We start from the raw sequence: 24490 nt of genomic DNA on the forward strand, positions 1-24490 counted from the left end.
GTCGAACCGGCCGATCCGGTTCGGATTTGACAACCATGAATAAGATTACATCTTTTATGCAGCAAAATTGTCTTTAAATTAACATTGGCAGGAGCATCCTACCAACAACACTCAATTGCCCCCTTCAATAGTATAAATTTTTCGTTTTAAATTTTAATTTCTTTTAAAAATTGTACATAGTAAAGTTAGGGTATCTTCAACAAAAATCACCAAACTTATGTATCAACATATATTAATTTGATGATTATTTACCAAGTTCACTCTAAATTTGTTACTTGTAATTAAAAGGGTTAATTGCAAATTTATACGCGAACTTTACCCTAATTTGCAATTACAACATAAACTTTGAAACTTGGCAATGTTAGTAATCAACTTTACACTTTTGGCAAATCGATACACCAAACACAAAAAAAACTAACGTGGACATTGTAATATACCGCCATGTGTCATTGCGTGATTGGTCGGTGTACCAATTTGCCAAAAAATGAAAATTGTTTACTGACATTGCCAAGTTTAAAACTTAAGTTTATGTTGTAATTGCAAATTAAGGTAAAGTTCGTGTATGCATTTGCAATTAACCCTAATAAAAACCATATAAGTTATTAATATTAATATAATAATATAAATTCACATAACCGTAGTACAATCGATGAACTCTAGCCGAGAATAGATTTTGTAGCTCTCCTCAATTTCCTTAGACACTAAAATGATTATTTTTTTAAATAATTTTGATTATTTTAAAAAAATAGTTATTTAAAAAAAATTATTTTTTACTTTTAAAATAATTCCTTTAAATAATTATTTTAGATAAATATTATAATCCGCCGCTAATTAATGACAAATAGTAATTTTCACTAAATAAATCGGCGCTTAAGTGTTGGCGCCAACGTCACGCCTTTGCTGACGGGTTTTGTCTCTAATTCGTAGATAATTTTTTCGTCGTTAATCAGTCGCTAAATTTGTTAGTGATTTTTCATTTAGTGACGAATTTTTGATCCGTCACGAAAACATCATTTTCTAGTAATGTAAAGAAATTGAGAAATTAAGGTTAAAATTAATCCTTACAGATATTTTTTTATACAAGTATAAATACAAAATATATTTTTATGAGATCAAAAATAATTTAATAAATATAATTAATTTTTTACTTTCTTATATTTAATTTATTTATATTTTTTTACATTTTTTTCTAAATTTTAAAAAATAGTTTGTAGTCGCTAATGCATATTAAAAAATTAAATAGAAATCTCTAAGTCATTAAATTTTCAAAATAATATAATTTTGTTTTTATATATATGAAATATAAACATAAAGACTACATTAATATTTTTTTTTCACTAAGTCATTTGACTTGTTGACTAACACGAACGGAATCACTAAAACATTAGGAGAAACAAAAACGACGGATCATATTTGATTTTTAAATAAGAGGGATGAAAGTATAAGTTATAATATATTTTGGGGGTATGAAAGTAATTTTTTCATTAAAAATAATATTTAAAATTGTTAACTACTAAAAACTGACAAAAAGTTTGAGCAACAAAATAAGTTGACAGCTCTTTTAAGATGAAGAAAGTAGTATTATTTGAGAGTCAACAATAAAAAATAGAAAAATTAACTCTAAGTAAATTATATAAAAGTAAAAAAAAAAGCAAATTAACAATATTTTCAGAGTATGTATTATTTAATCATATATGAAAAAAATTAAAAACGACATTGTGATTTAAATCTTGACCATTTTATTTTAGATATGGATGTCGTTATCTATAAACTATTTTACTCTTAAGTTGTGACATAATTTAAAAGTTCAACAAGAATTTAATAGCAAATAAGACTATTTTAAAGTACAATATATACTAAAAACTAATTAAATATTGCAGTGACTGATGCAATGTATTTTGATATGTCATTGTCGCCTTTAAAATTAGTTCAACATACGATTCATATAAAAGAGAAAAAATTATTCAATGCAGCCGTTGCGTCATGGCATTCGTGTGTAACAAATCAATTGTGCATTAGTCATATGAAATTTTTAATAATTAAAAAATTAAAAATAATTAAAAGATTTCCTATTGTAAATACTCATTGACTTGTTGCAAACATTACATGACACAACCAATGCATGAGATAAAAAATCTATGAAAGAGTTAATATATTCAACTTAGCGCAAGTATAAATAATGAATGGTATATGGCGCACAAAAAATTTAACGATGATGCTAATTTATTTTGGCCTAATCGTTAAAAAAGTATTCAACATTTTTTATTCAAGGTCGAACTTTTTAAAAGTCTTTAATTTTAATGTAATTTCGATAGGTATATTTAACTTGTAGACCATTAGACGTATTTATTTTTAAAAGGAATTATTTTTTATTATCAAAATCGATATTTTTATTGAAATATATTTGTTAAAATAAGGCTATTGATAAAAAAAAAGTTGGTCATAAGTAAAAAATTTGAAAAAGTTTGATTCCTTTTTAAATTAAATTGAATAATAAAGCATAGTTATAACTAACTTATCAGAATTAGATCCATAAAAATCGAGTTATAAATAATTAAAATTTGATAAATGGAATAATTTTAAATGTGTTAGGCCATTAGGTTGTGTCGTATAATTATGATCAAATTACGTTGAGATTCTAAGATATAACACAATTAATAGTTTGATACCTCTTTTTTCAAAAGTATACTTAATGGTCCTTCAATTTTAGTTCCGCTAATTGAGAGACCCTTTCATTAATTTGAGGGACTAAATTATTTAACGGAATTAAAATTGAGATATCAAATTGTTTAAAAGTAAAATAGCAAATCGTTTAATAAAATTAAAAGTTAGGGACCAAACCGTTTATGAAATTAAAAGTAAGTACCAAATCGTTTGAACGGAGGGATCTAATAGTTAAAGGAATTAAAATTAAAAGACCGTTAAATACTATTATGGTTCAGTCCGTTGTTGTTGGAATAGTGCGGTTCATATTCATTATGTGGGCACGGCATGAACCAGCTTCACACCTGGTTCAACCCAATCAACCTGCTGTAAACCCGATTCAAGATAAAATGTGCAGATTTTGAACCGGTATTTCTAATCAGGTCGGCCAGTAAATCAACTGTAAAACTGATTTAGATACAAAAATTAAGTGTGAACTCAGTGAACATCGTAATTATAAGGTTGTTCAACTAAACAAAGTTCAAATATTTATGAGACACTTGAAATTTAAAGATGCTAAATTTCCCAATAAAAATTGGAGAAAGCATGAACAAAAATAATTTCAGGATTGGTCCAATATTTAATCTATAAATGTTGCCGGGACCATTGCCTCTTACTAATGTAATCTTATTTTGTAGTTATGGAAATAGCACGTGTGCATGCATCAAAACTTATCAGATTGTGACGTTGTGCTTGCTACAATAATTAACCAATTGAAATTAAATTGATTGGGTGAGCACAATTAATGTCATCTCCATGGAAAAAATATTTTGAAATATAACATTACGTAATTAAAAAGTGGCCTTTTGATTTTAACAACCAGGCACCCAACGTCTCATTTAAAAATTAAAATAGGGATTTGGTTGTTCATATTTTAAAACGTTAGAGCCATATTTAAACATTTCTAAACGTTAAATGATCCATTTCCCTAAAAAATTGAATGATCTTTTATTCTTGTCTCATTCATAAATTAACATTTAATTATTGTCAATATCATTTATTTCTTTATACTTTCAAAACTTTAAATATTGATTCCGCCTCTTTCTCTTCCTCATTTAAAAGATTTTTTTTTAACATTGCATACATTTTATTTTAAAAATTAAAAACTCCTTTATATTATCAACGTTCTAATTATTGTCTTCCTCCAAACTACCCAACCTTAATTATTTTGTTCTTCTCCAATGCAATCATCGCTTCCTTTCCTTGTCGAGCAGCCAGCCACCATCGCTCGTCTCCAACATCAGCGGCATCGAAAAACTCCCGTTTCTTCTTCATTTTTCTAGCGAGCCATTCTTCTTCATTTTTTATTCACCGTCTATTATCACTTACTAACGCAACAGTCCACACGTTCGTAGCAGCAACCACATCGGAGATGAACATCTCAACGCGTTGACGTTGTTGCTCCGTCCTGTTGCTACTCGTCATTTTTTTATGGTGAAGAAGGTGGTGACCGAAGATGGAAGCAATAATTGGGTGTTAATTAGATTAGGTTAATTTGAATTATTTTAAGTTAAATTTAGATTAATAGGGTTGGCTAAAATTAATTACAATTTTCATTAAATTTGTAATTAAAGTTATAATTAAGAGTTTAATTATAATAAATTAGAGTTAGATTTGATTAATTAGTATTGACTATATTTAGTTAAAAATCTCACTTTCTGTTTTTGCCAGAGGGGTTGAACCATTGCGGTTTGACATAGTGTGCGCTAAAATATTCCAATTTGATCAGCTCTGACCTTATTGATGTTTCGTGCTAAGTTGAAGGGGTGAATTGACCCTTTATTTCATTAAATTATATATGTTCATGGATTTGGATACCCGCCCGGCCCGAGGCCGTAAAAATAGTGCATTAGGGCCGGATTTGAATAGTATATTTAAAGTTCGGACCGAGCTTGAACTGGATTTGGGCTTACCTTTAAAAATATCAAGCTCGTCCAAACCCGACCCATGAATAGGTCTACATTAAGCTAACCAAAAATTATAGGTATTTTTTGACAAATATTTATCAAACACATACTTATTCTCAAAAACACCTTTTGACCAAAACTAGTTGAAATTTATAGTTTGACCAATTTTTTTTTCTTCTGAAAATACTTTTTTTATTTGCAATAATACGATTTCAGTTTCTAACAGTTTACTAAATATTTGTTTTCACTAACAGTTTACTAAATGATAAGTTAATTTACTAACCGTTTACTAACGTTTTACTAAAAAATAAATCAGACTCTTAAAATTCATAAATAGAAAATAATGTAAAAAATTAAGTATATGATAAACCAAAAAGTCATTTTGTTCAGTACTTTGATACCAAAATTTAAAACCAAATTGAAAATATAGGCAAAAGTTTGGTACCTCTTTAATATGAAAGAAATTTGGGATTTCAAATTGAAAAATAGACAAAGTTTTAGTACAACTCAAATTTTTTATTCACAAATCTGTTCCAGCTAGCCTTAATCATAATTTCAACCGAATCCAGCCTCATTATTGTGGTTGTCACTGCTCTTGTTACCAGAAATCCCACCGCTGTCAGCACCTCCGTCAGAAAATCCAACAATCGACAACCCATTGTCGGCCCAGCAATTGATAACCCATCGCCGTCGACGTCAGACCCATTAATCGACAACCCATTGTCGCCGTCGTCAAACTCATCAATCGACAATCCTTCGCCGCCGCCATCGCCAGCAAACCCATAGATCCGCAACCCATCGATGTTTTAGCGGCAGCGTTAGGATACAAAATACCTCTGTTATTGTTGGTGATGAGGATTCTGTATTTTTCAATATTTTGAGCGTAAAAAATATTAAGAAAAATCGTAAAGAAAAAAGAAGGAAGAAGACTGATGTATTTTGGCAAGAGGGCAAGCGTGTTCGTATTACTGAGATTAAATAGAGATTGGTTGTGGCTGGTCTAATTTCCTCAAAATTATATTTTTAAAAACTAAAAACTGTTGGGCTTCAGATAAACCTCAAACTTCGTATCTTTACAGCTAAAGCCCTACTAAAGCCCACAAAGGGCCCATAAGAAAACAAAACCAAATCCTTTCCATCGCTAAATTAAAAAACTTAAACCCTAAACCCCATTTTTCTTTCGCATTTGAATCCAACGTCGACGTTTGTTTGGTACAGCAATTCAAACAAAAATGACGAAGAAGAAGCAAAAGCAGAAGATAATCTTACCACCGGAGCTTCCACCGGAAGTAAAGGAGGAGGACATTGATGTCTCCGACGAGGACTTGGAATTCGTCAATGAAAATCGCGATTACGCTGGTTTTGTTTCTCGCTTAGACACTGCTTCAATCACCAGGTAACCGTTTCTACTCTCTGGTTTATAAGTTGTTGACCGTTGCAATTATTAGTTATTTGAAAATATTGCTGTTGCTGTTGTTTTTATTATGTCGCTTAAGGCAAGTGACGCGCGTGGCTGATTTAGAAGGAGATGAACTAGAGGCAGCTTATGAGAAGCGATTAAAGAAGAAGGCACTGAAGCAGAAGCTGAAGCAAGAAGACGAGAGTCGAATTGAAGTTGATCGTGTTGACGCGCTTCCGGTCAAAACCTTAGACGGGAAACTTCATTATCGAACTGGTAATTGTTAATTTACTGTGTTTGAAATCGTTTCATATTAAATGAAGTAATTTGATAGTGAGCTCCGGGAGTTATTATGTGACTGTTGCTGTTTGAAAATTTAGTTTCGAGGAAACCGGAGGATGGAGATGATGAGAAAGATAGTAATGCTGCTGGCGGTGATAAAGGTTTGACAAAGTTGACTAAACCGGAAAAGAGAGCGAAGCTGAAAAGGAGCAAGAAAGAAGCTAAACAACAGGAAAAGGACTTGGAGAAAGATCAAGAAGTGGAACAAGCTCCGCAAACGGCTGTGCTGGTATCGTAAATTGATTGGAATATACTAGTACAAACTAATGTTCTTAACATTGAAATGGAAAATTTGCATGCTCGCATCGAATCAAATTATTGAATGATAAAGGTGTGACATGTTGTAATTTGATCTTAGACATGCTACAGGGTCATAGTATTTGACTGTTTTTATAGTGCATCAGTTGGTATTCTTTCATTAGTTATATCTATGTTTGATTATTTTGTCCATTTAGTATATGCATTATTTTTTTCATTGGAACACCTGCATAATCCCTTATCCTCTAAATATTTTGCATTCATTTCATTAGGCTGAGATCCAAGAAGATCTCACAGCTGAAGAATTATTTGAACGCAAGAAGCTTAAGCTGGCAGAGCTAGGAATAGCATTGTTGGCAGATCCCGAGTCTAATATAAAGTCGCTCAAAGAGATGTTTCAGTTTTGCAAGGATGCTGACCATTCTATTGTGAAACTTGGATTGCTATCTTTGTTGGCTGTTTTTAAAGACATAATCCCTGGGTAAGGTGTCTGCATCTCTTTAATTATGTATTTACTATTCTTGCAAATGAAAATGGTATCTTATTTTTCTTTTGAATACACATGACAGCTATCGGATCAGGCTTCCTACTGAAAAGGAGCTAGAAATGAAAATTTCCAAAGAAATTAAGAAAATGCGGTTCTATGAATCAACACTTCTGTCCACTTACAAGGTTTGCCATTTTGCTCTGTATTTATGTAATTCTATTCTCAAGTTTTGGAAATTTGATGTTTTGTCTTGATTTACTTTGGGTATCATTCCTTTAATTACCATAACTAGCTTTCTTTGCAAATACTTTTGCATTGAGTTTCAGTCTTTCAGATGCTGTTGTATTATTTTATTTTTTCAAACAATATCTAAACTATGAGGTTCACAAGATAGATGTTTTTTTAATTCGATTTCTAAAAATGATTTAAACAGGCATATTTACAAAAGCTGATGGTATTAGCAAAAGACTCAAAATTCAAGCATGTGGCTACTCGGTGTGTTTGTACTTTACTTGAAGCAGTTCCCCACTTCAACTTTCGTGAGAGTTTGATGGACGCTGTGGTCGAAAATATAGGCTCTCCAGATCACATCATAAGGTTAATTACCGCAATTTTAATATTTCCTGCTGGATATAATTTTTTTATACCAATAAATGTTTAGTAGAAATGATAAAGGAAAGAAAAGGACATTTAATTTGATTATTTTTCTAAATTTTGCTCCACTCCTTTAGCTACTCATTAGATCCCTTGGTTGGTTAGGCTGTTTGTACCAAAGATCAAGACTAGTCCCTAATTTCTTTTTCATTTGGTATTGATCTAAAATATTTTTGTGTACTTATATGGTATGATGTTTCCCCTAGTTGATCACAGGTCAATTTTCTAATCTCAAGCTGAATTCCATTGGATAATTTCTAGTTTTATACTTTAGTTGAACTCTTACTTTATATTTGTTTGCAATTGTGTGATTGCTGTTTAAGTCTCTTTTAAACTATATCGTTGTTAAGAAGACATCCAAAGGGCACAATGAAACTCCTAAGATATGTAATTTGCTATGAAATTCATATTAAGTTGATCATCCTAATGCAATTAGGGGCACTGTACTCTTTTAACAGGAAACTTTGTTGCGGTGCCATCAAATCACTTTTTACCAATGAGGGAAAGCATGGCGGTGAAGCAACTGTGGAGGCTGTCCAGCTGATAGCTGGTCATGTTAAAGCTCGAGATTGTCTTTTGCATGCTGATTCTGTTGAGGTAAAATCTTGTTGATTTTTCCTTTATCTAGTTAGCTGTTTCTAAAGAATGACTAGTCACCTAACAAACTGGCGTTTATTATCTTAATCACTATCATGTAAATTCTTAAACCTGATATGTTTTCGCTATCATAGTATCACTCAACTTTTTTTTTAGAGATGTCAATTGCTCGAAATCCATTTTTTTGTGTAGTAAAATTGTGTGAACTTTTATAATTTAAAATTTTTCATTCCCAATACTTGAGATAAAGGTTGTCTAATCTCCCATTCTTTACATGTATCACAGGCATTATCTAACAAATTTAAGATGTCATGAATAAAAAGATGATAGTGTCTATTAAAGAACTTCTGTTGGTTGAGAAAATTAACAGCTTACTAACCAGCTTTAGTCATTCGAAAATTTGTCTTCTCTCCTATCGTTGTGAATCTTCTGTATAACAAATTTACCAGGTCTTCTTGTCACTGTCATTTGATGAAGATCTTGGAAAGCATAAAGAAGAGGAAAAGGAACGCGGAGGTAAATATAAGAAATACAAAAAGAGAAAGAATGGTGAGGAGCCACTTCAACTGCAAGAAAATGATAGAAAAAGGAGTAAGAAAGAAATGATGACAAGAATGAGTGAGGAGGTATTGTTTGTGTGGTTAGGGAATTGTCATTCATATCAATGTCTTTTGTTTCTGGTTTACAACGGCCTTATTATTGGCTTTATACAGGTTGCTGCAGACTATAAGGCTGCTGCTTTTACCCCAGATGTTAAAGAATTGAGAAGGAGGCAAGTTGAGACACTTTCTGCTGTGTTTGAGACGTATTTTCGCATCTTGAGGCATACCCTGCAGTCAACCATAGCCAGGTTTATCCAAATCACTGAACTCTTTAGCGGGGGTGTTAGATAGTTTAATTTATGGAATTCATATTTATGACATATGTTCAGATTCTTTCTAAATCAGCAACAATTGTTTTGAATTGAAGTGGTAATGCTACTTGATAAGACAATAGCTTCAAGATTGAGTAGTCCAGGAAAAAATTAACATTGGTTTTTATCTATCCAATTAAGAAATGCTTTCCCCCCACCTTCTTGATATGAACGTCAATAGAAAAGGAATTATTTTCTGTTTGTGATTATCTCTTCCATCTCCAATTATGTTTACATTGTTTTTATTTATTTTATTGTTTCAGTTCTAAAAACGATGGTAATTTAGCTGTGGATGCATCTGGGAATCACCCACTACTCGCTCCTTGTCTGAATGGATTGGGAAAATTCTCTCATCTAATAGATATGGATTACATTGGAGATCTTATGAATTATTTGAAAAAGCTTGCTGGTGGTGACAGTTCTTCGGAAAAACCTTATAAATGTCTGAGTATATCTGAACGACTTAAGTGCTGCATTGTTGCCTTCAAAGTGATGAAAATCAATTTAGATGCCCTGAATGTTGATTTACAGGGATTCTTTGTGCTGCTGTACAATCTCATACTCGAGTACAGGCCTGGAAGGTTTGTGTTTTTCCCTGCTGCATTTGGAGCTGGATGTACACCTTACTCTTGTAATCTCTCATTCCTTTCGTAAAACACTTTTGCAGAGATCAAGGTGATGTCTTGGCAGAAGCTTTGAAGGTTATGTTATTTGAAGATAGACAGCAAGACATGCAAAAGGCTGCTGCTTTTGCAAAACGTTTAGCCACATTCTCTTTGTGCTTTGGATCAGCAGAAGCTATGGCTGGTGTGCTGAAAATTCCGTCTACCATTTTATAAATTTATTTGCTCTCTTTGTCACATATTTATTATTTGAATTCTCTTGCAGCTATGGTAACTTTGAAATCCATCCTACAAAAGAATGTCAAATGTCGAAATCTATTGGAAAACGATGCTGGGGGTGGCTCTGTTTCTGGTATCATTGCGGTAAGCTGATGTACTCAAATCTTTATTATAATGGATAGCCTATCCATTATCTTTTGGAATTGACATATTAAAGGAAATAAATGGTAGCATATTGTTAAGGGAAAATTGCAAAACAAATATGAACTGACATTTTTTCTGTAATTCAAAAATCTGATAAACAATGCTGATTGGAACAATTTTTATTCTGGTGTCCACATCAAGTTCTCGTTTTATTTTACAATTAAATCTATTGTTAATCACAGCACTATGTTAACCCAAATCAGAGTGCAGTTTCGTATATTCATCATATAGTGGAATATATATGTTTAATTTCAACAACTCGCTAACTTATTATCGTTTTGACGTGTCATGCAGAAATATCAGCCATTTGCTTCGGACCCTAATTTAAGTGGTGCACTTGCTTCGGTCCTCTGGGAACTCAACCTTCTATCCGAGCATTTTCATCCTGCTATTTCAACAATGGCATCCAGCATATCAAGCATGAGTGCGTCGCATAATCAAGTATATATTTCTTTAATGTCTCCTCAACAAGCGTTCGCAGAGCTGAGTCTCCAACGGGAATTACTCAACCCAAAATACGACGTTAGAAAATCAAATAACAAGAAAAGAAAGGGGTCTTCTAAAAAAGTTGCTGCCGTTGAAATAAATCAAGATGCAACTTCAGCTGATGAGGATAAATTGAGAAAGAAACTGTCGGATCATTTCGTGCTTCTTCGCGACGTGAAAGAGAATGAGAGATTAAGGTGTGAATTAGATCGTACCACGCTAGCCCTGCAATTATATGATGAATATACGAAACAAAAGAAACTAAAGAAGCGGGCTTAAAATGAGGAAACACAACCGTACAATTTTGCAAAATCATTTAGTCATTATTTTGTTGTAGTGTGTAGGCTTGGAGTTCCATCTTCTTTACAAAAAGCCCAAATGGCATTTAAATTGAATTTGTATTGATAAATTATCAAGAAAACTACAAAACTATTAAAAATATGCTTTTAAGTTTTTTTTTTCTTTACCTGAAAATAGTCTTTTTACTTTTTATACCTACAATGAATGCATTGCTTATAAATTTTTGATATGAAGAGTATATACTTAAAGAATTATGTATAAAGTGAAAATATTGAATGTTTAAAGATTTTTTTTAAAAAGAGTACGTTTCTTAAGACTTTTCAGTTGTTTGTTTATCCTCCTCCAAAGTTACTCTACATAGGCACTCCTGTTCATTGCTAGATTTTCGTCACTAGCGTAGAAACTAGTAATTCTAGCATATCGGGTCGGATTGCCAAAAAAGGTCGAAGGACTAATTATATAAAAATAAAAATTAGTAACAATATTATTTTAAAAAAAAGTCTAAAACATGATTTTCTAAAATAAAGTTCGGAGAACGGTTGCTCTCACTTTAAAGGGCTGGATCCGCACCTGATCGCTAGGGATTGATCATCCTTCCCCTTCATTAATCGCAAAAACTCTTAATTTGAAAACAAAAATTGGATCCCATTGCATATATATTTTTATCTATTTTTATATTAATTTTGTAAGCTTTTCTAGAATCATAACTATATTTTTATCTTTTTTTTTTTTTTTTGTTCAAAAAAAAAATCAAGTTCCAATAACATCAATTTCAAAGTTCCAATTGGGTAGCATGTGCTTTGAATTAGATGGAATTTCTCCAACCCCATTTGCTAAGTATATACAATTAATTGACTAGACCAAAGTCTTTTTCTGATCTCCAAACTTTGAGCTTCTATGAGTTCTCTCAATCATTAAGGTTCATCCCATGTGGCTCATATCAAAGATTCACATGTTAGCCTTTTTAGTGGATCTTTAATCTTAGCACGAAATATTACAAAAATAGAGCAAAAATTCTTTGGTTTCTCCAAAACTATTACCAAAAATGTACTTTGATTGACTAAAAGATTATTAAAATTGTGATTAAGATGTATTCTTTACTAACCCATGTGCCTTAAACCGCAAATTAAGGGTGTGTAAATTCATACTACTGTACTACCACGCGTATATTAATCCATGGTAATGTAGCATAATCTAAATAATCATGAGTGGATTAATATAATCCTCATTTTAAATCAAAATAACCCTTTTAAAACTGATGTAAAAGATCAGTTGTACAAAATAATCATCCATGAAGTTGAAAAAATAAAATTTTAAAATAGCCATATTTTGCAATTTAGATATATCTATCTCAATTTGTAAAATTGGCGGACTAAAATATTCAAGTTATATTTTAAAAATATATTTGACAAAATGATCAAAGTCATGGATATTACAAATTATTTTGCATACTATTAGTATCTATATATGATTTAATAATATACGTGCATCCGCCTTAAAAGTTTATATATCACCTTTATAAAATCATATTATAATGAAATATTTTTGAGTCGGTCAATAGTTTTTATTGGTTTGTAATGTATGTTATAGGTAATATACTTTTATACAAACAATAATCATAAGATGAAATCAATCATATAGGCCAAGCTGTACAACATTAATTTATAAAACTGATGTATAATTTTATAATAAGCTGTACACAGCTTACATATTCTCTACAAGAGATGATGCTTTTATAATTTTTTAATTAGTTGATTCATCCAAAAAATATTCTGATTTGTTTGATCTAACTACTTGACTAACAGAAATCAGTTCTCAACTTGTTATGGTGGTCAAGATTTCACATGTTTTTTTATTTAAGACCAACAAAATATATATAGTATTACTTGGTTAAATTACCCAAAAATACTCTATTTCTCAAGCATCTAGCTAGGTAAATAAATTAGAATATTTAACTTAATCATCTAATTAAGCAAGTTGATTAAAGTTTGATGATTATTTTGTTTACTCCATTTTTAGTCTAAATCTTTACGTATGTTAAACTAATTAGATGTTTAAAACTTCTCGAAGATCACAATTTTCCTTTTAATTTGAATAAATCAAGTAGTCAAGCATTCTCATTTATTCTAGATAATCTGACTCCATCTTTAAAAAATACAAAATTAGATATGATTAGTGTAACTGTTTATGTAACATGGGAACTGAAGACTAATGGATTCATTTGGCTAGATGTACAATATAGAATCCCATATTTGTCTAAGTTTTTATATCCGCAATTATGACAATTTTGTCAAATTATTTTTTAAAATATGATTTGGACATTCTGATCCGCCAATTTTACGAATTGAATACGAGCCTCCAAGTATATCAATTTTAGGGATTTGTTTTTATAAATTTTTGATTTCATGAATGATTATTTTACACAGTTTACCTTTAATTTCAATTTAGGAAGGTTATTTTTGTTTGAAATAAAAATTATGTGCACGACAATTTTTTTAAATTGAAGGTTGGATAAATCTATTCCAATTTTAAAAATTGACTGACTAGAATGTCCAAATTATGTTTTAAAAGTATATATTTGACAAAGTGATCACAATTATAGATATAATTCTTTTGCCTTATTGAAATTATTATATGAAGTCGAATTGCTCTTCCAATAATTTCATTTTATAATCTTTTTATTCAAAGATTTGATGTGCTCGTAATCATCTAAATTATACAAAACTCATTAGCCAATACAATCAAACAATTAATTTTAAAATATACAAATCTTTGAAATATATAATACATTATGTTGAGAAGAACAAATAATTGTGGCATGATTTGAACTTATATAAAATAATTTAAAATGGATTAACAATTTGTCACCATTTCAAGAAAATAATCAAAGAATTCAAAAGTTCCCGAAGCTTACGCAATGTCACTCTATTCATTGAATAAAGTATGGATTAAGTAAACAAGTTTTGATTTTTGAAAGCCATTAAGTCAACTTTAAGTGCCATTGTTATATTATTTTCCCTTAATTCAGTCAAGTAAGTGAGAACATTTTTTTTTGTTTTTTAAAAGTAGTCAAAAATAAGTTTGGTCCCAGAAATCGGTGGAAACTTGGTAAATTATAATTATTGAAATAATTAATAAGTGGAAGATTATGCTTAATTTTTTAAACCAAAAAATATTTGCAAATTGAATTATTATATCAACAACTATGATAAAATTACCAAATATGTTAGAATTTATAATTGTGTGAGCTTGATCTAATAATATTATATTTCCTATCAATTATATCCAAACAACAAATAAAAAAATAAAAATCAAATTTAATTTAGCATCTTATTTGTTGATAATTAATTTAATTTAGCATCTTAAGTTACTCTTAATATCTTTTTGAAAAAATAGTCCATAGTAGGAGAAAATGTTTTTTTTTTATAATAACATCAAAATTCATAATATAGTTTATGACAATATAATTTTTTTGATGAAAACTGAATTGATGATTTCTTAATTTATTTTTTAATTTCTTACATTTTTATGAGATTTCTCTAATGATGAACTACACTATTATAAAAATAATTTAAAGAGTTAAAATATATTTTATTTTTATCGATCAAAAGTTTTATTTTATTTTTATTTGCCTCTTCAATATGTTTGATGTAAAATGTGTAGGTCAAACCGATACAAGTTTGTTCAAGACAAATCTATCAATTTAATTATAGTTTTAATTTTATAATTTATTTTTCCAAAAGCTAATTAAATTTATTTTTCCAAAATGTAGTCATAGACTCATAGCCTTCTCTTCTTGTTGTACCTTGGTCATCATTAATTATGTCGGTTTCCGGGTGTCTTATGGTATAATGGTAAGGCCGAATAGCTTAGTGTCCGCTGCTGAATTTGTTTGATTGAAGAATGTAAAAATTTCAATTTAGTCCTTAATCAATCAGTTTTTTTTTTTGATAATTGGGGAGGGGGAGCGCTTGTGGGAGGAATTGAACCCACAACCGTAACACTTTGTGTCCAACGCTTATACCATTTGAGTTACAGCTTGTTGGTTAATCAATCAATTAGTTGTTTGATAGTAAAGCAAAAAATGGACTGTTTTGTAGCATAACAAAGTTTTTGCTCCACATCAGCCATATTCTCTTAGTTAGTGGGGTCCTCAACCAACATGTAAATCAAAAGAAAAAGACAATTCTTCCCCAACTATTTTTTGTTTTCGAGTTAGCCTAAACTCACATGCACTTCAATAAAACCAAAATAACTTTGTTCTTGCTTAATTTTATAGTATCTACTAAGAAATTAACATAAATCCTAATTATTGAATTAATCGTTAATTAAATTTAATTGAATATTTCTATTAGCTAAGCCTAAATGAGCCTTGAACTTTATCATGTAAAATTTGAGCTAAACTCACAATTAATTTGCTAAATATCATGACTCATTACCATCACTAAAATATTGGCTAAACTCATTTAAAGTTCTTGTACTATGAGCTTTTACATTATTTGGTCTTGATTAATTGTTTTTTTTGTTTTAAAGATCTTTTTACTATTAATTTTGACAATACATAGTCATTCTTTAGACAAAATAAGTGTAAACGTCCTCGTTTGATAAAAAAAATAAGTACATAACTTAACAATAAATGGACTCTTTTTAAGACAGATACAATTATATTATTTTTAAGGGTTAATTCCATAAAAAATGGCGACCTTTATATGAAATTTCATTTTAATCACGATTTTTAAAAATTTCCATATAAAACCATGATCTTTCATTTTTTTTTCAAATCTATCATTTTAGTGTTTTTTTTACTAAGTTCTTCATTAAACCATTAATTAAAGACCCAAATTATAAATCGACACCGAATATTATTTTTCGGCTAGAGTATATAGGATTAGTAATTTTCATCAAAAAAAATACACCGAATTTTACTTTGCTGATAGATTTGAAACAAATGAAAGATCATACCTTTAAATACCAACTTTTAAAGGATGTTACAGTTTCTAGCTTTCATTACATATGGCTTATGGTGATTGGTTGAGTTCTTGGTTGCTTCTGCAGCAAGCTTCTGTGTTTGTAACTGCCATCAGTAGTAACAAACTCTATAACAAAATTGTCGAGTCAGCTGCACACACTTTGTGTGTTTTGTGTCTTGCTGAGCTGGTTCTGAGCTGTGTACAGCTGGCTAGAAGCAGTTATTTTCTTGTATCAGTATAAAGCTCAAGTTCTTGAGCTCATGAATTGTAATCTGATAATTTCAATTCTCTGATCAATAATACTCTTCTCTTCTTCTTCTTCAAAGAGCTTTCTCATTTTCCATTAAAGGATGTGATTAAAATGAAACTTCGTGTAAATGTCGTTATTTTTTTATGGAATTAACCCTATTTTTAACAGTAAAATTTATTAAAATAGAAATGATATGTATGTTACTATGATCTATAAAGTTGGAGAAAATTTTCTTTTAGGATTGATACAATTATAAAGTTTGTAATTTTTAATTTATAAAGTAAATAATCATCCATCCCAATTATGCCTAGAGGTACATATTGATTCTAAAATACGACAAGACATGATAAATTAGGACTTGTTAATTGATTTTTTAGCTAAAATTCACTTGATTTGCATTGAATGATATATTTTCTTGGTTTTAGTGAATACCCAAGCATTGCTTTAGTTGTACATAATCTTGTATTCCTCTATCCCAATGAGATTAACAGCAAAAATAAGAGAGGATATTTATGCTTGGTTTTAAAGAAATTCGTACGTACATTAATCATAATAAAACATTCTGTTTGACTGGAATAATTAAAACCAAGAAGTTTTTGCAAGTTTAAATCATCCCAAGTATTCGAGTGTTTATACCATACATTAATTATATATGTCATGTCATATTTACAATAAATTAATGAATATTTACAATAGAAAATTTTTTTATTATGAATTTTTCTACATAGATAATGCACTATTAGTTTGTTGCATGATGGACATGGCATAATAATTGCGTGCAATACTTTTTTCAAGTATTCTCGCTATTCTTTTTAAAAACTAATTGTGTCTATATTTTTATATCTATTTTTTTTTACTTTTATTAATATTTTTATTTTTTAATATATACCAAACAAGTCTCTTTAGCCGTTTTTCGATCCCCATTGTGTCAAAAGAAAAATAACATCCCTTTGTCATATTAGTAAAAAATAGTAATTTAATACAAAAAATATTTGGAATTCAAAAATCAAACCACATGATCAAATTTAAAAATTATACTACCTCCGTTTTTTTAATTGTCCATTTAGGCAAATAAATTTGTCTATAATTAGTTATCCATTTAGGATTTCAAAATAATTTTAACTATTATCTTCCAAATTTATCTCTTTCTAATGAATGACTCTATGACTCAATTTATAAAATATTTATTATACAGTAGGGTTATATTAGTATTTAGTTCTATAATTTAAGACAAAAGGACCACTTTCTTAACATGTACTCCCTCCGGTCCATAATATTTGTCGCATTTGGCTTTAGCACAAGAATTAAGAAAACAATTAATATGTCTTAATTTGTAAACACTTTTACTAAGTTAACCCTAGATTGAAACTTGTTTACATTTATGACTATCATTTTCATTTGTTTATTGTATTCTTTCAATAAATTAATGGGGGGTAAATATGGAAAAATAGCAATTAATGCTCTCTTGATATAATAACATGACAAATATTATGGACCAAAATAATTTCTCAAATGCGACAAATATTATGGACCGGAGGGAGTACAATTTTAGCTAAATGGACAACTAAAAAAGAAGGAAAGGAGTATTTGGTATTAATACTTCCGGTGATCGAAAAATGGCTAAAAACACTTATTTGATACACTTTCAAAAGTTCAAAAGCTATTTTTATGAAAAAAAAATTAGACACTAAATAGCAAAGTTTGAAAAGTTTAGACACCAAAATTGGGGTAATTTATCCCTAAAATTGTAGTCTAGTCTAGTAAGCATAATGTACATGAAGGCTAACTGCAATTTACCTACTTGAGATTAGGTGAGAGATGTTTTGGAAGTATCATTATTAATATTAATTTATTAATACATATGCAATTATAATCATGTCTTGTTTTAGGTATAGAAACTAATTTAACATTGATCCCCCACCAACAGTTTTTACAGTTTCTTTCTCATCATTGGTTCGTTTACCAGATTAACCGCCGGATTGTCTGATTTTATTTTTTCTAATTTGTCTACTAATTACAAGTAATGATTTAAGTGGCAATATTCCCCTTAAAACTTATAAACAATGGACAACTAACACATAAATTAATTTTGTGGGCAAATAAATACACGAATTTGATAATTATGGACAATTTGCCTCATTTTAGCAATTTATCCCCTCAATTTGTAAATTAATTGTCTCTTAAATTGACAATTTGCCCCCTTAACTTGTAAATAAATTTGTCAAAATGGGCTAATTGCCTATAATCACCAAGTCCGTGTACTGATTTGCCAACATAATTAATTTATGTGTTAATTGCCCATTACTTACAAGTTGAAGGGGCAAATTGCTACTTAAGTCTACAAGTAATTATCTGGTAAATTGGCCGTTAAAAGAAGAAGAAAAAACAATTCTTTGTTCGTTTATACTATAAACAAGCTGGGCTACTAGCTTGTTATTCTAAACCTAATAAAAAATATACATTTAAAATCGACTCAAAAAACTACTTAAAGCTTGAGCTCGTACTATTCAATTTTAATCTCAAGCCGAGCTTAAAATTTTGATAAAAAGACTTTCGAGCCTCTGAATCCGAAATTGATTATTTCTTACCAATGTAAAATAAAAAACCTGGATTCATTTAATTTGCGCTCCTAATTATGCCCAGCATGCTAAATGTGAACATATCCAATAATGATATTTTATCATGTCACTGAATATATTACAAAGTTTAATTGAAATTAATATTGACTACAAAGTTTAATTGAAATTAATATTGACATTTGAGCATCTTTAAACTCTTTAGTCTTTACCCCAAGTTAGGGCATTTTTCATGCCTAATTACATTCATTAGAGTAACAAAGAAGAATTGTCTAACTGCAGTAGTAAATAATTAAATCAAGAAATAAATTAATTAGTAACGCTAAAACTTTAAGAAATAAATAATTAAATTAAGAAACAAAATAATTAGAGAGCGTTGGCCATTAGCAGATGGAGCATATCCGTAGAATATTCCTATTCATCACTTAAAAAGATACGCAATTACAAAACTACCCTTCTTATCATCTCATATTACGTCTGCACCCCAAACATTCCTCTCATTCCCAAAAAAACCCCCAAACCACCGAAGACGGCGGATCTGTAAAATCAGCAATTTTTCCATTTCAAATAATAAAATTAGTACAAAAAAAAACCAGCTGGCACTTGTAAACTTCCGTTTAAGCTTTCACTAGTTACTGATTTTACAAAAATGGACTAAAAAAAGCCGTGAAGAAGAAGAAGAGGAAAAAGACTCTTTTAACCTTCAAGTGACTAAGATGTTCATAAACAAAGAGATATTTACACCATTACAAACAAAACTAAAAAGGATCTCTATGTAAATCTCAAGGATCCAGTTTTTTTTTTTTTAAGTGTGGTGACTGTAAAAAGCTACAAATAATCTCCGGCGAACAAAGACCCTAAAAGATCTTCCAGGTCACGTGAGTCGAGACCGAGTCGAACCGCTTCCATAACTCGCTCAAAAACAAGCACGTGACACGGAATTCTCAGCACGCCTTTTTGATCGTAACCGTACTCTTGAGCAGATTTATTAAGAAGTCCGATGAAAACCGGATGGTTAAGAAGCTCCGCACTCACAACAAACCGCTCCATTTCATCGCCAACAAAAACCGGTAAATGACCTTCCGGTACCGGTTTACCACCGCCGGCTCTTCTCGCCGCTCTAAACGAGTCACCTCTACGCGTCGTCGATCTCGCACATCTCCGCGCTGTTTGTGAATCGGACCGGAGGAGGCTGTACTGAGAAGAATCGGCGACGCGTGAGAGACGGCGGATTAGTTGCTTCATTGTAGTCTTGAAAGCCAGGAGAAAACAGTGCTCCGGTGAGTGAAAAAATGCTCCGGTGAATGAAGAAGTGGTCCGGTGAGTAAGAGTGAGAGAGGAGAAGCGAGTGTTTGAGAGGGAAGATTAGGGAGAGAATGGGAATATATAGTGAAGAGAGAGAGAAGAGGGAGACATGGAAAGGTGATGATATTGAGGAGAAGGAGGAGGTTGAGAGGTACAGGTAGAGTACTTGCCAGGTACAATTCTAGTGCTTTTTTTAAATTTTTTAAATTTTTTTTGGGTTTTTATTTTTTGGTACTATTTGTGTGTGTAGATGCGCATTTTGTTTTGCTAAATTATTTTAATTTGGGTAGGGACAATAAATACATAAATAATTTTAAGTGGACACGTATTTATCTATTCTTTGTTTGCATACTATGCTGGAATAAAATATCTAATGCAAATTATGGTTTTGCTGATTCAAAGAATAATGTGTAATTTTAAATAATTATTCGTTTAAAGTTTAGAATAAAATAGGTAATTGAAGTGATCTGATCATTCAAAAATATTTTATATTTTTTTAGAAAATGATCATTCAAAAATATCCGTCTTTTTAAGTTTTTTAATTTATATTTTAAATTTTTAAAATCGCCAGTTTTATTTCATTTTCGATTTATCAATTAATATTGTATTTATTTTTTAAAGTTAGAATTCTTTTACTTGGAAAAAGGTTCGGATGTTCTTTATATTTGACCGTGGTCTCGATTTTTAGTTGTTATTATTAAGGGCGTATTTAGACTAAGTGTCAAATATGAATAACAAATTTAAATGATTTTAGAGTGAAAGAACTTGATTAAAAAAATTGGATACAACTTAAATTGAAAAAATATGTTAAAATTAACGATTTTAAATTTTTATAATATAAATACAAAAAACTCTACTTTGAAAACTTTTTCCGCTGGGAAAAATCTAGTTTGAGAAAATAAGTACAATCAAAAAATAAAAAATCTAAAAGGAGATAAAATTGACGATTTTAAAAATTTAAAATTTAAATATTTTTTTTTAAAGATGGATGTTTTTGAATGATTAAGCTCATATCAATATTATTAATTTAACAGTTTGGTGAGGTGAATCAACGGTTATTCAGCTCCAATTGAAATGGATTTTAAATGCTTGGGGTGATTTTTGCATGAGAGAGTGTGTTTTGTGTTGATTGAGTGAAATTAGAATAATAGAGGATATTAAAAGGAGAGATGATAGGCACAATTTGTTTATTTCCTAAAATCTTGTCCTTTATAAATGTCCGTTATGGCACGGAAGAGTCGTTCGAGGAATACTTTAAGGCCTCTTGTACGGTACGGCACCATACTTGTGACTTGTGTATCACTGATTATCCTTTCCTCTTTATAATCCATTTTTTCTTTCCTTCACACATTTTTTACATTTTGTTTTATCTATTGATTGATCCAATTAGATATTTGTTCTTTTGATTTAATGGTATAAAAAGTTCAGTTTTTTGTTGTTGATATTTTATAAATTTAACTCAAACTTTCAAAAGTTTGCAAATCTATTTCGACTTATGACTTTTTTTGCATTTCTATCTAATTTTTTCTAATCAATTCAATTGTATCAATTTCAGTTGAATTTTTATATTAGCTCCTTTGCTATCAAAATTTATTTCTAATAATTACATAATTCAACTCCTAATTCGAAAAAATTAGCATCAACGTCAAAATTTAATTTTAAATTTTCTAAATTTTGACGATTGAAGTAAAAAAAAAAAAATAAGTTTGTAGTTAAAGATAATGAAAAGACAAATAAGATAAACATATATTGTACTGAGGTGAAAGATTGACACAATTAAATTGATTAAAAAGTTTGGATAAGATTACAACAATTACAATTATGATAAATTTAGAAACTTTGAACATTTTAAATAAATATAGGGAAAGTCGATAAAATTAATTCTATAGCATTATTGTAACTTTTTATTTCACCTAATATCTTTATCTAAAAGTGTAAAAATGAAATACTACAATTAATATGACTTACAAAACTCAACAAAAATTAAGTTAGAATAGCGCGAAGACAATTTTAATACAAAATAACCATAATTGAATGAGAAGCTATTTAGATAATTCAGTATGTAAGTTAACCATTTTTTAAAACTTTTAACTGTAATTGAATCAAATTTTTTATTAATTTAACTGAACCAATCAAATTTCTTGAAAATCTTATCTTAATAGGGCTAACTAAATTGTTTTACTCATTCTATTATAATGGGGGAAAGATAAAAAAAATTGAGGGACTGAAAAGTGAAAAAAAAAAGATACTCCCTCCGTCCTAATAGAATTATCCACTTTTAAAAAATATTTTTATATTAAAATTCTTGTCCACTTTTAAAATAACTAATTTTTACACTCAATTTTTTTATATTAGCTCTATTTAAAATCCACTAATAAGTAAATTGAAAGTAAATTGCAAGTGGATTCTATATAAAATAGAGGTATGACAAGAAAAGTAAGAAAATTTATAAAATTCATAAGTAATAACTGTTTTTCTTAAACTGTGTGATAAAGCCAAAATAGACAATTTTATTACGACGGAGAAAATATTTATTATTTAAGAAGTGGCTCCATAGCTTCGTAATAATGAAAGTAATGTTGGAGAGTAAAAAAAGAAAAAGTAGGTAAAGCGGAATTAGCGGATGATGATGATGGTGGTCCGAATTCCGTAGTCCATTTCAGTACAGTTCCGTGACTTTGATTCTCTTTTGCAATAAAACGCCTCTGTCCTTTCATCACTACTCCTCTTTAAAGTGTTTATTGCACGATTTTAGCCAAACACGAACCATGTCCATGTGCTGCATTTTCAATCCAGATGGTTACATCTTACAACACCACCATGTCATGTCTCTTCTCTTTTAGCTTTATTCTAGGCTTAAAGTGAAGCTCTTCATCGACCATAATTATACAACACAACCGTTGCGTTATGTTATTTATACAACAAACTAATTACAGTACATGTTAGCTATATGAAAAGTTAAATAATAAAAAAATAAGTGATAATTAAGAAATTTCCTATCACAAATACTTAATGGTTGATGTAAAAGTGATGTGCCGCAACGGTTACATGGAATAAACACTCTTGATTGAACTCAATCTAACCTATTTTTCATTTCATTTTTTTCTCTTGTTTGTAGGAATTATTTCACATTTTGGCCCAACATAATTAATTACAATCCCCTTTAATAATTAGTATACACAATGAATTAAAAATTTATTAATTATTAAAATTATCAGTTTATTGAATATTACATAAGACGTAATATCAAAGTTGGTTCTTGAAATTTGATTAATTATTAGAATTATTAATTTATTGAATATTAATTATTAAAGGCGTACGAAATTATTCCTTTCAGTTTATGTACTAATATAGAAGGTACATTTTCATTTAACCGTTAATTCGTTTTAAAATGAAGTATATAGTTTCATGATTTTTAACAAAATAAGAAAATTGTGTATTAATTTTTTCAGCAATTCAATAAATAATATAATATTTTAAGAAAACAAATATAATTAATATGCCAAAACTTTATGATGGAGTATTTTTTTTATTTTATTTAATGACAAATTTGAGTATAAGCTCCAATATCATTAAATTATATAATTTATTTTTAAATTGATATTTGAATATGAATATATGATTGTCTAGCCAACAAATTTAATCAAAATTCCCACTGTAAAACAAAAAATAAACTAAATTAATTAATTATCTTCTTTTTTTTGTCAAAATATTATCAAATTCTAATTAGACAAAAATTGGATGGCTTCAAAAATTTAATACTCATTCTTTTATAGGTTAGCTAGTAGTATGACCGAAAACGTGATTCGCCATATAGATAAAAATGGTATTATGATTAAAAAAAGTAAAAAAACTATCATATTTAAACAATATGTCATTATCACTAAAATATGCATGTGAAAAGTAATTACCATGGATATTTGATTTCTTACATTTTTAAATTATTATAAAACTCAGAACAAACGATTTAAATATTAAATTTACACTATCATCTAATACCACACAAAAAATGAAGTCGATGATGATGGTTTGGAAATAATGGACGAAATTAGGGTTTATATATGTATAATTGAAATTTAAACTTTAAAATTATTGTAGTTAATTATATTAGATAAACAGGCTCTATAAGCTATCAAAATTGATGTGATTAACATTGTTAATACGCAACGCAATGCCTAGCTATCAAATATGTGAACATTTAGACCAAATGCCTAGTTTTAGCAATTAAAACTGATCTTTAAAAATCATTTGTATATTTAGACTATAAGTAAAACAATTATATAAATCCTATCATTAC

The 24490-nt window shown here is 29.4% G+C and overlaps 2 protein-coding genes across 2 annotated transcripts; one reads left to right on the forward strand and one right to left on the reverse strand.

The window, feature by feature from the left end:
* Positions 1-5754: 5754 nt before the first annotated feature.
* On the forward strand, positions 5755-11258 carry LOC126674290 (nucleolar complex-associated protein 3). The gene is made up of 13 exons (XM_050368722.2): positions 5755-6006; positions 6107-6285; positions 6390-6580; positions 6882-7090; positions 7179-7281; positions 7530-7693; positions 8209-8347; positions 8797-8973; positions 9061-9197; positions 9524-9841; positions 9928-10067; positions 10149-10246; positions 10601-11258. Exons 1-13 carry the CDS (start codon positions 5843-5845, stop codon positions 11069-11071), a joined length of 2490 nt encoding a protein of 829 aa, XP_050224679.1. The 5' UTR covers positions 5755-5842; the 3' UTR covers positions 11072-11258.
* An 8171-nt stretch (positions 11259-19429) lies between these two features.
* Positions 19430-20395, reverse strand: LOC126675536 (auxin-responsive protein SAUR71-like). Its single transcript, XM_050370190.2, has one exon. It carries the CDS (start codon positions 20131-20133, stop codon positions 19717-19719), a length of 417 nt encoding a protein of 138 aa, XP_050226147.1. The 5' UTR covers positions 20134-20395; the 3' UTR covers positions 19430-19716.
* Positions 20396-24490: the final 4095 nt, after the last annotated feature.

The sequence above is a fragment of the Mercurialis annua genome, linkage group LG3 (assembly GCF_937616625.2).
Source record: "Mercurialis annua linkage group LG3, ddMerAnnu1.2, whole genome shotgun sequence".
In the NCBI taxonomy this organism is placed as follows: Eukaryota; Viridiplantae; Streptophyta; class Magnoliopsida; order Malpighiales; family Euphorbiaceae; genus Mercurialis; species Mercurialis annua.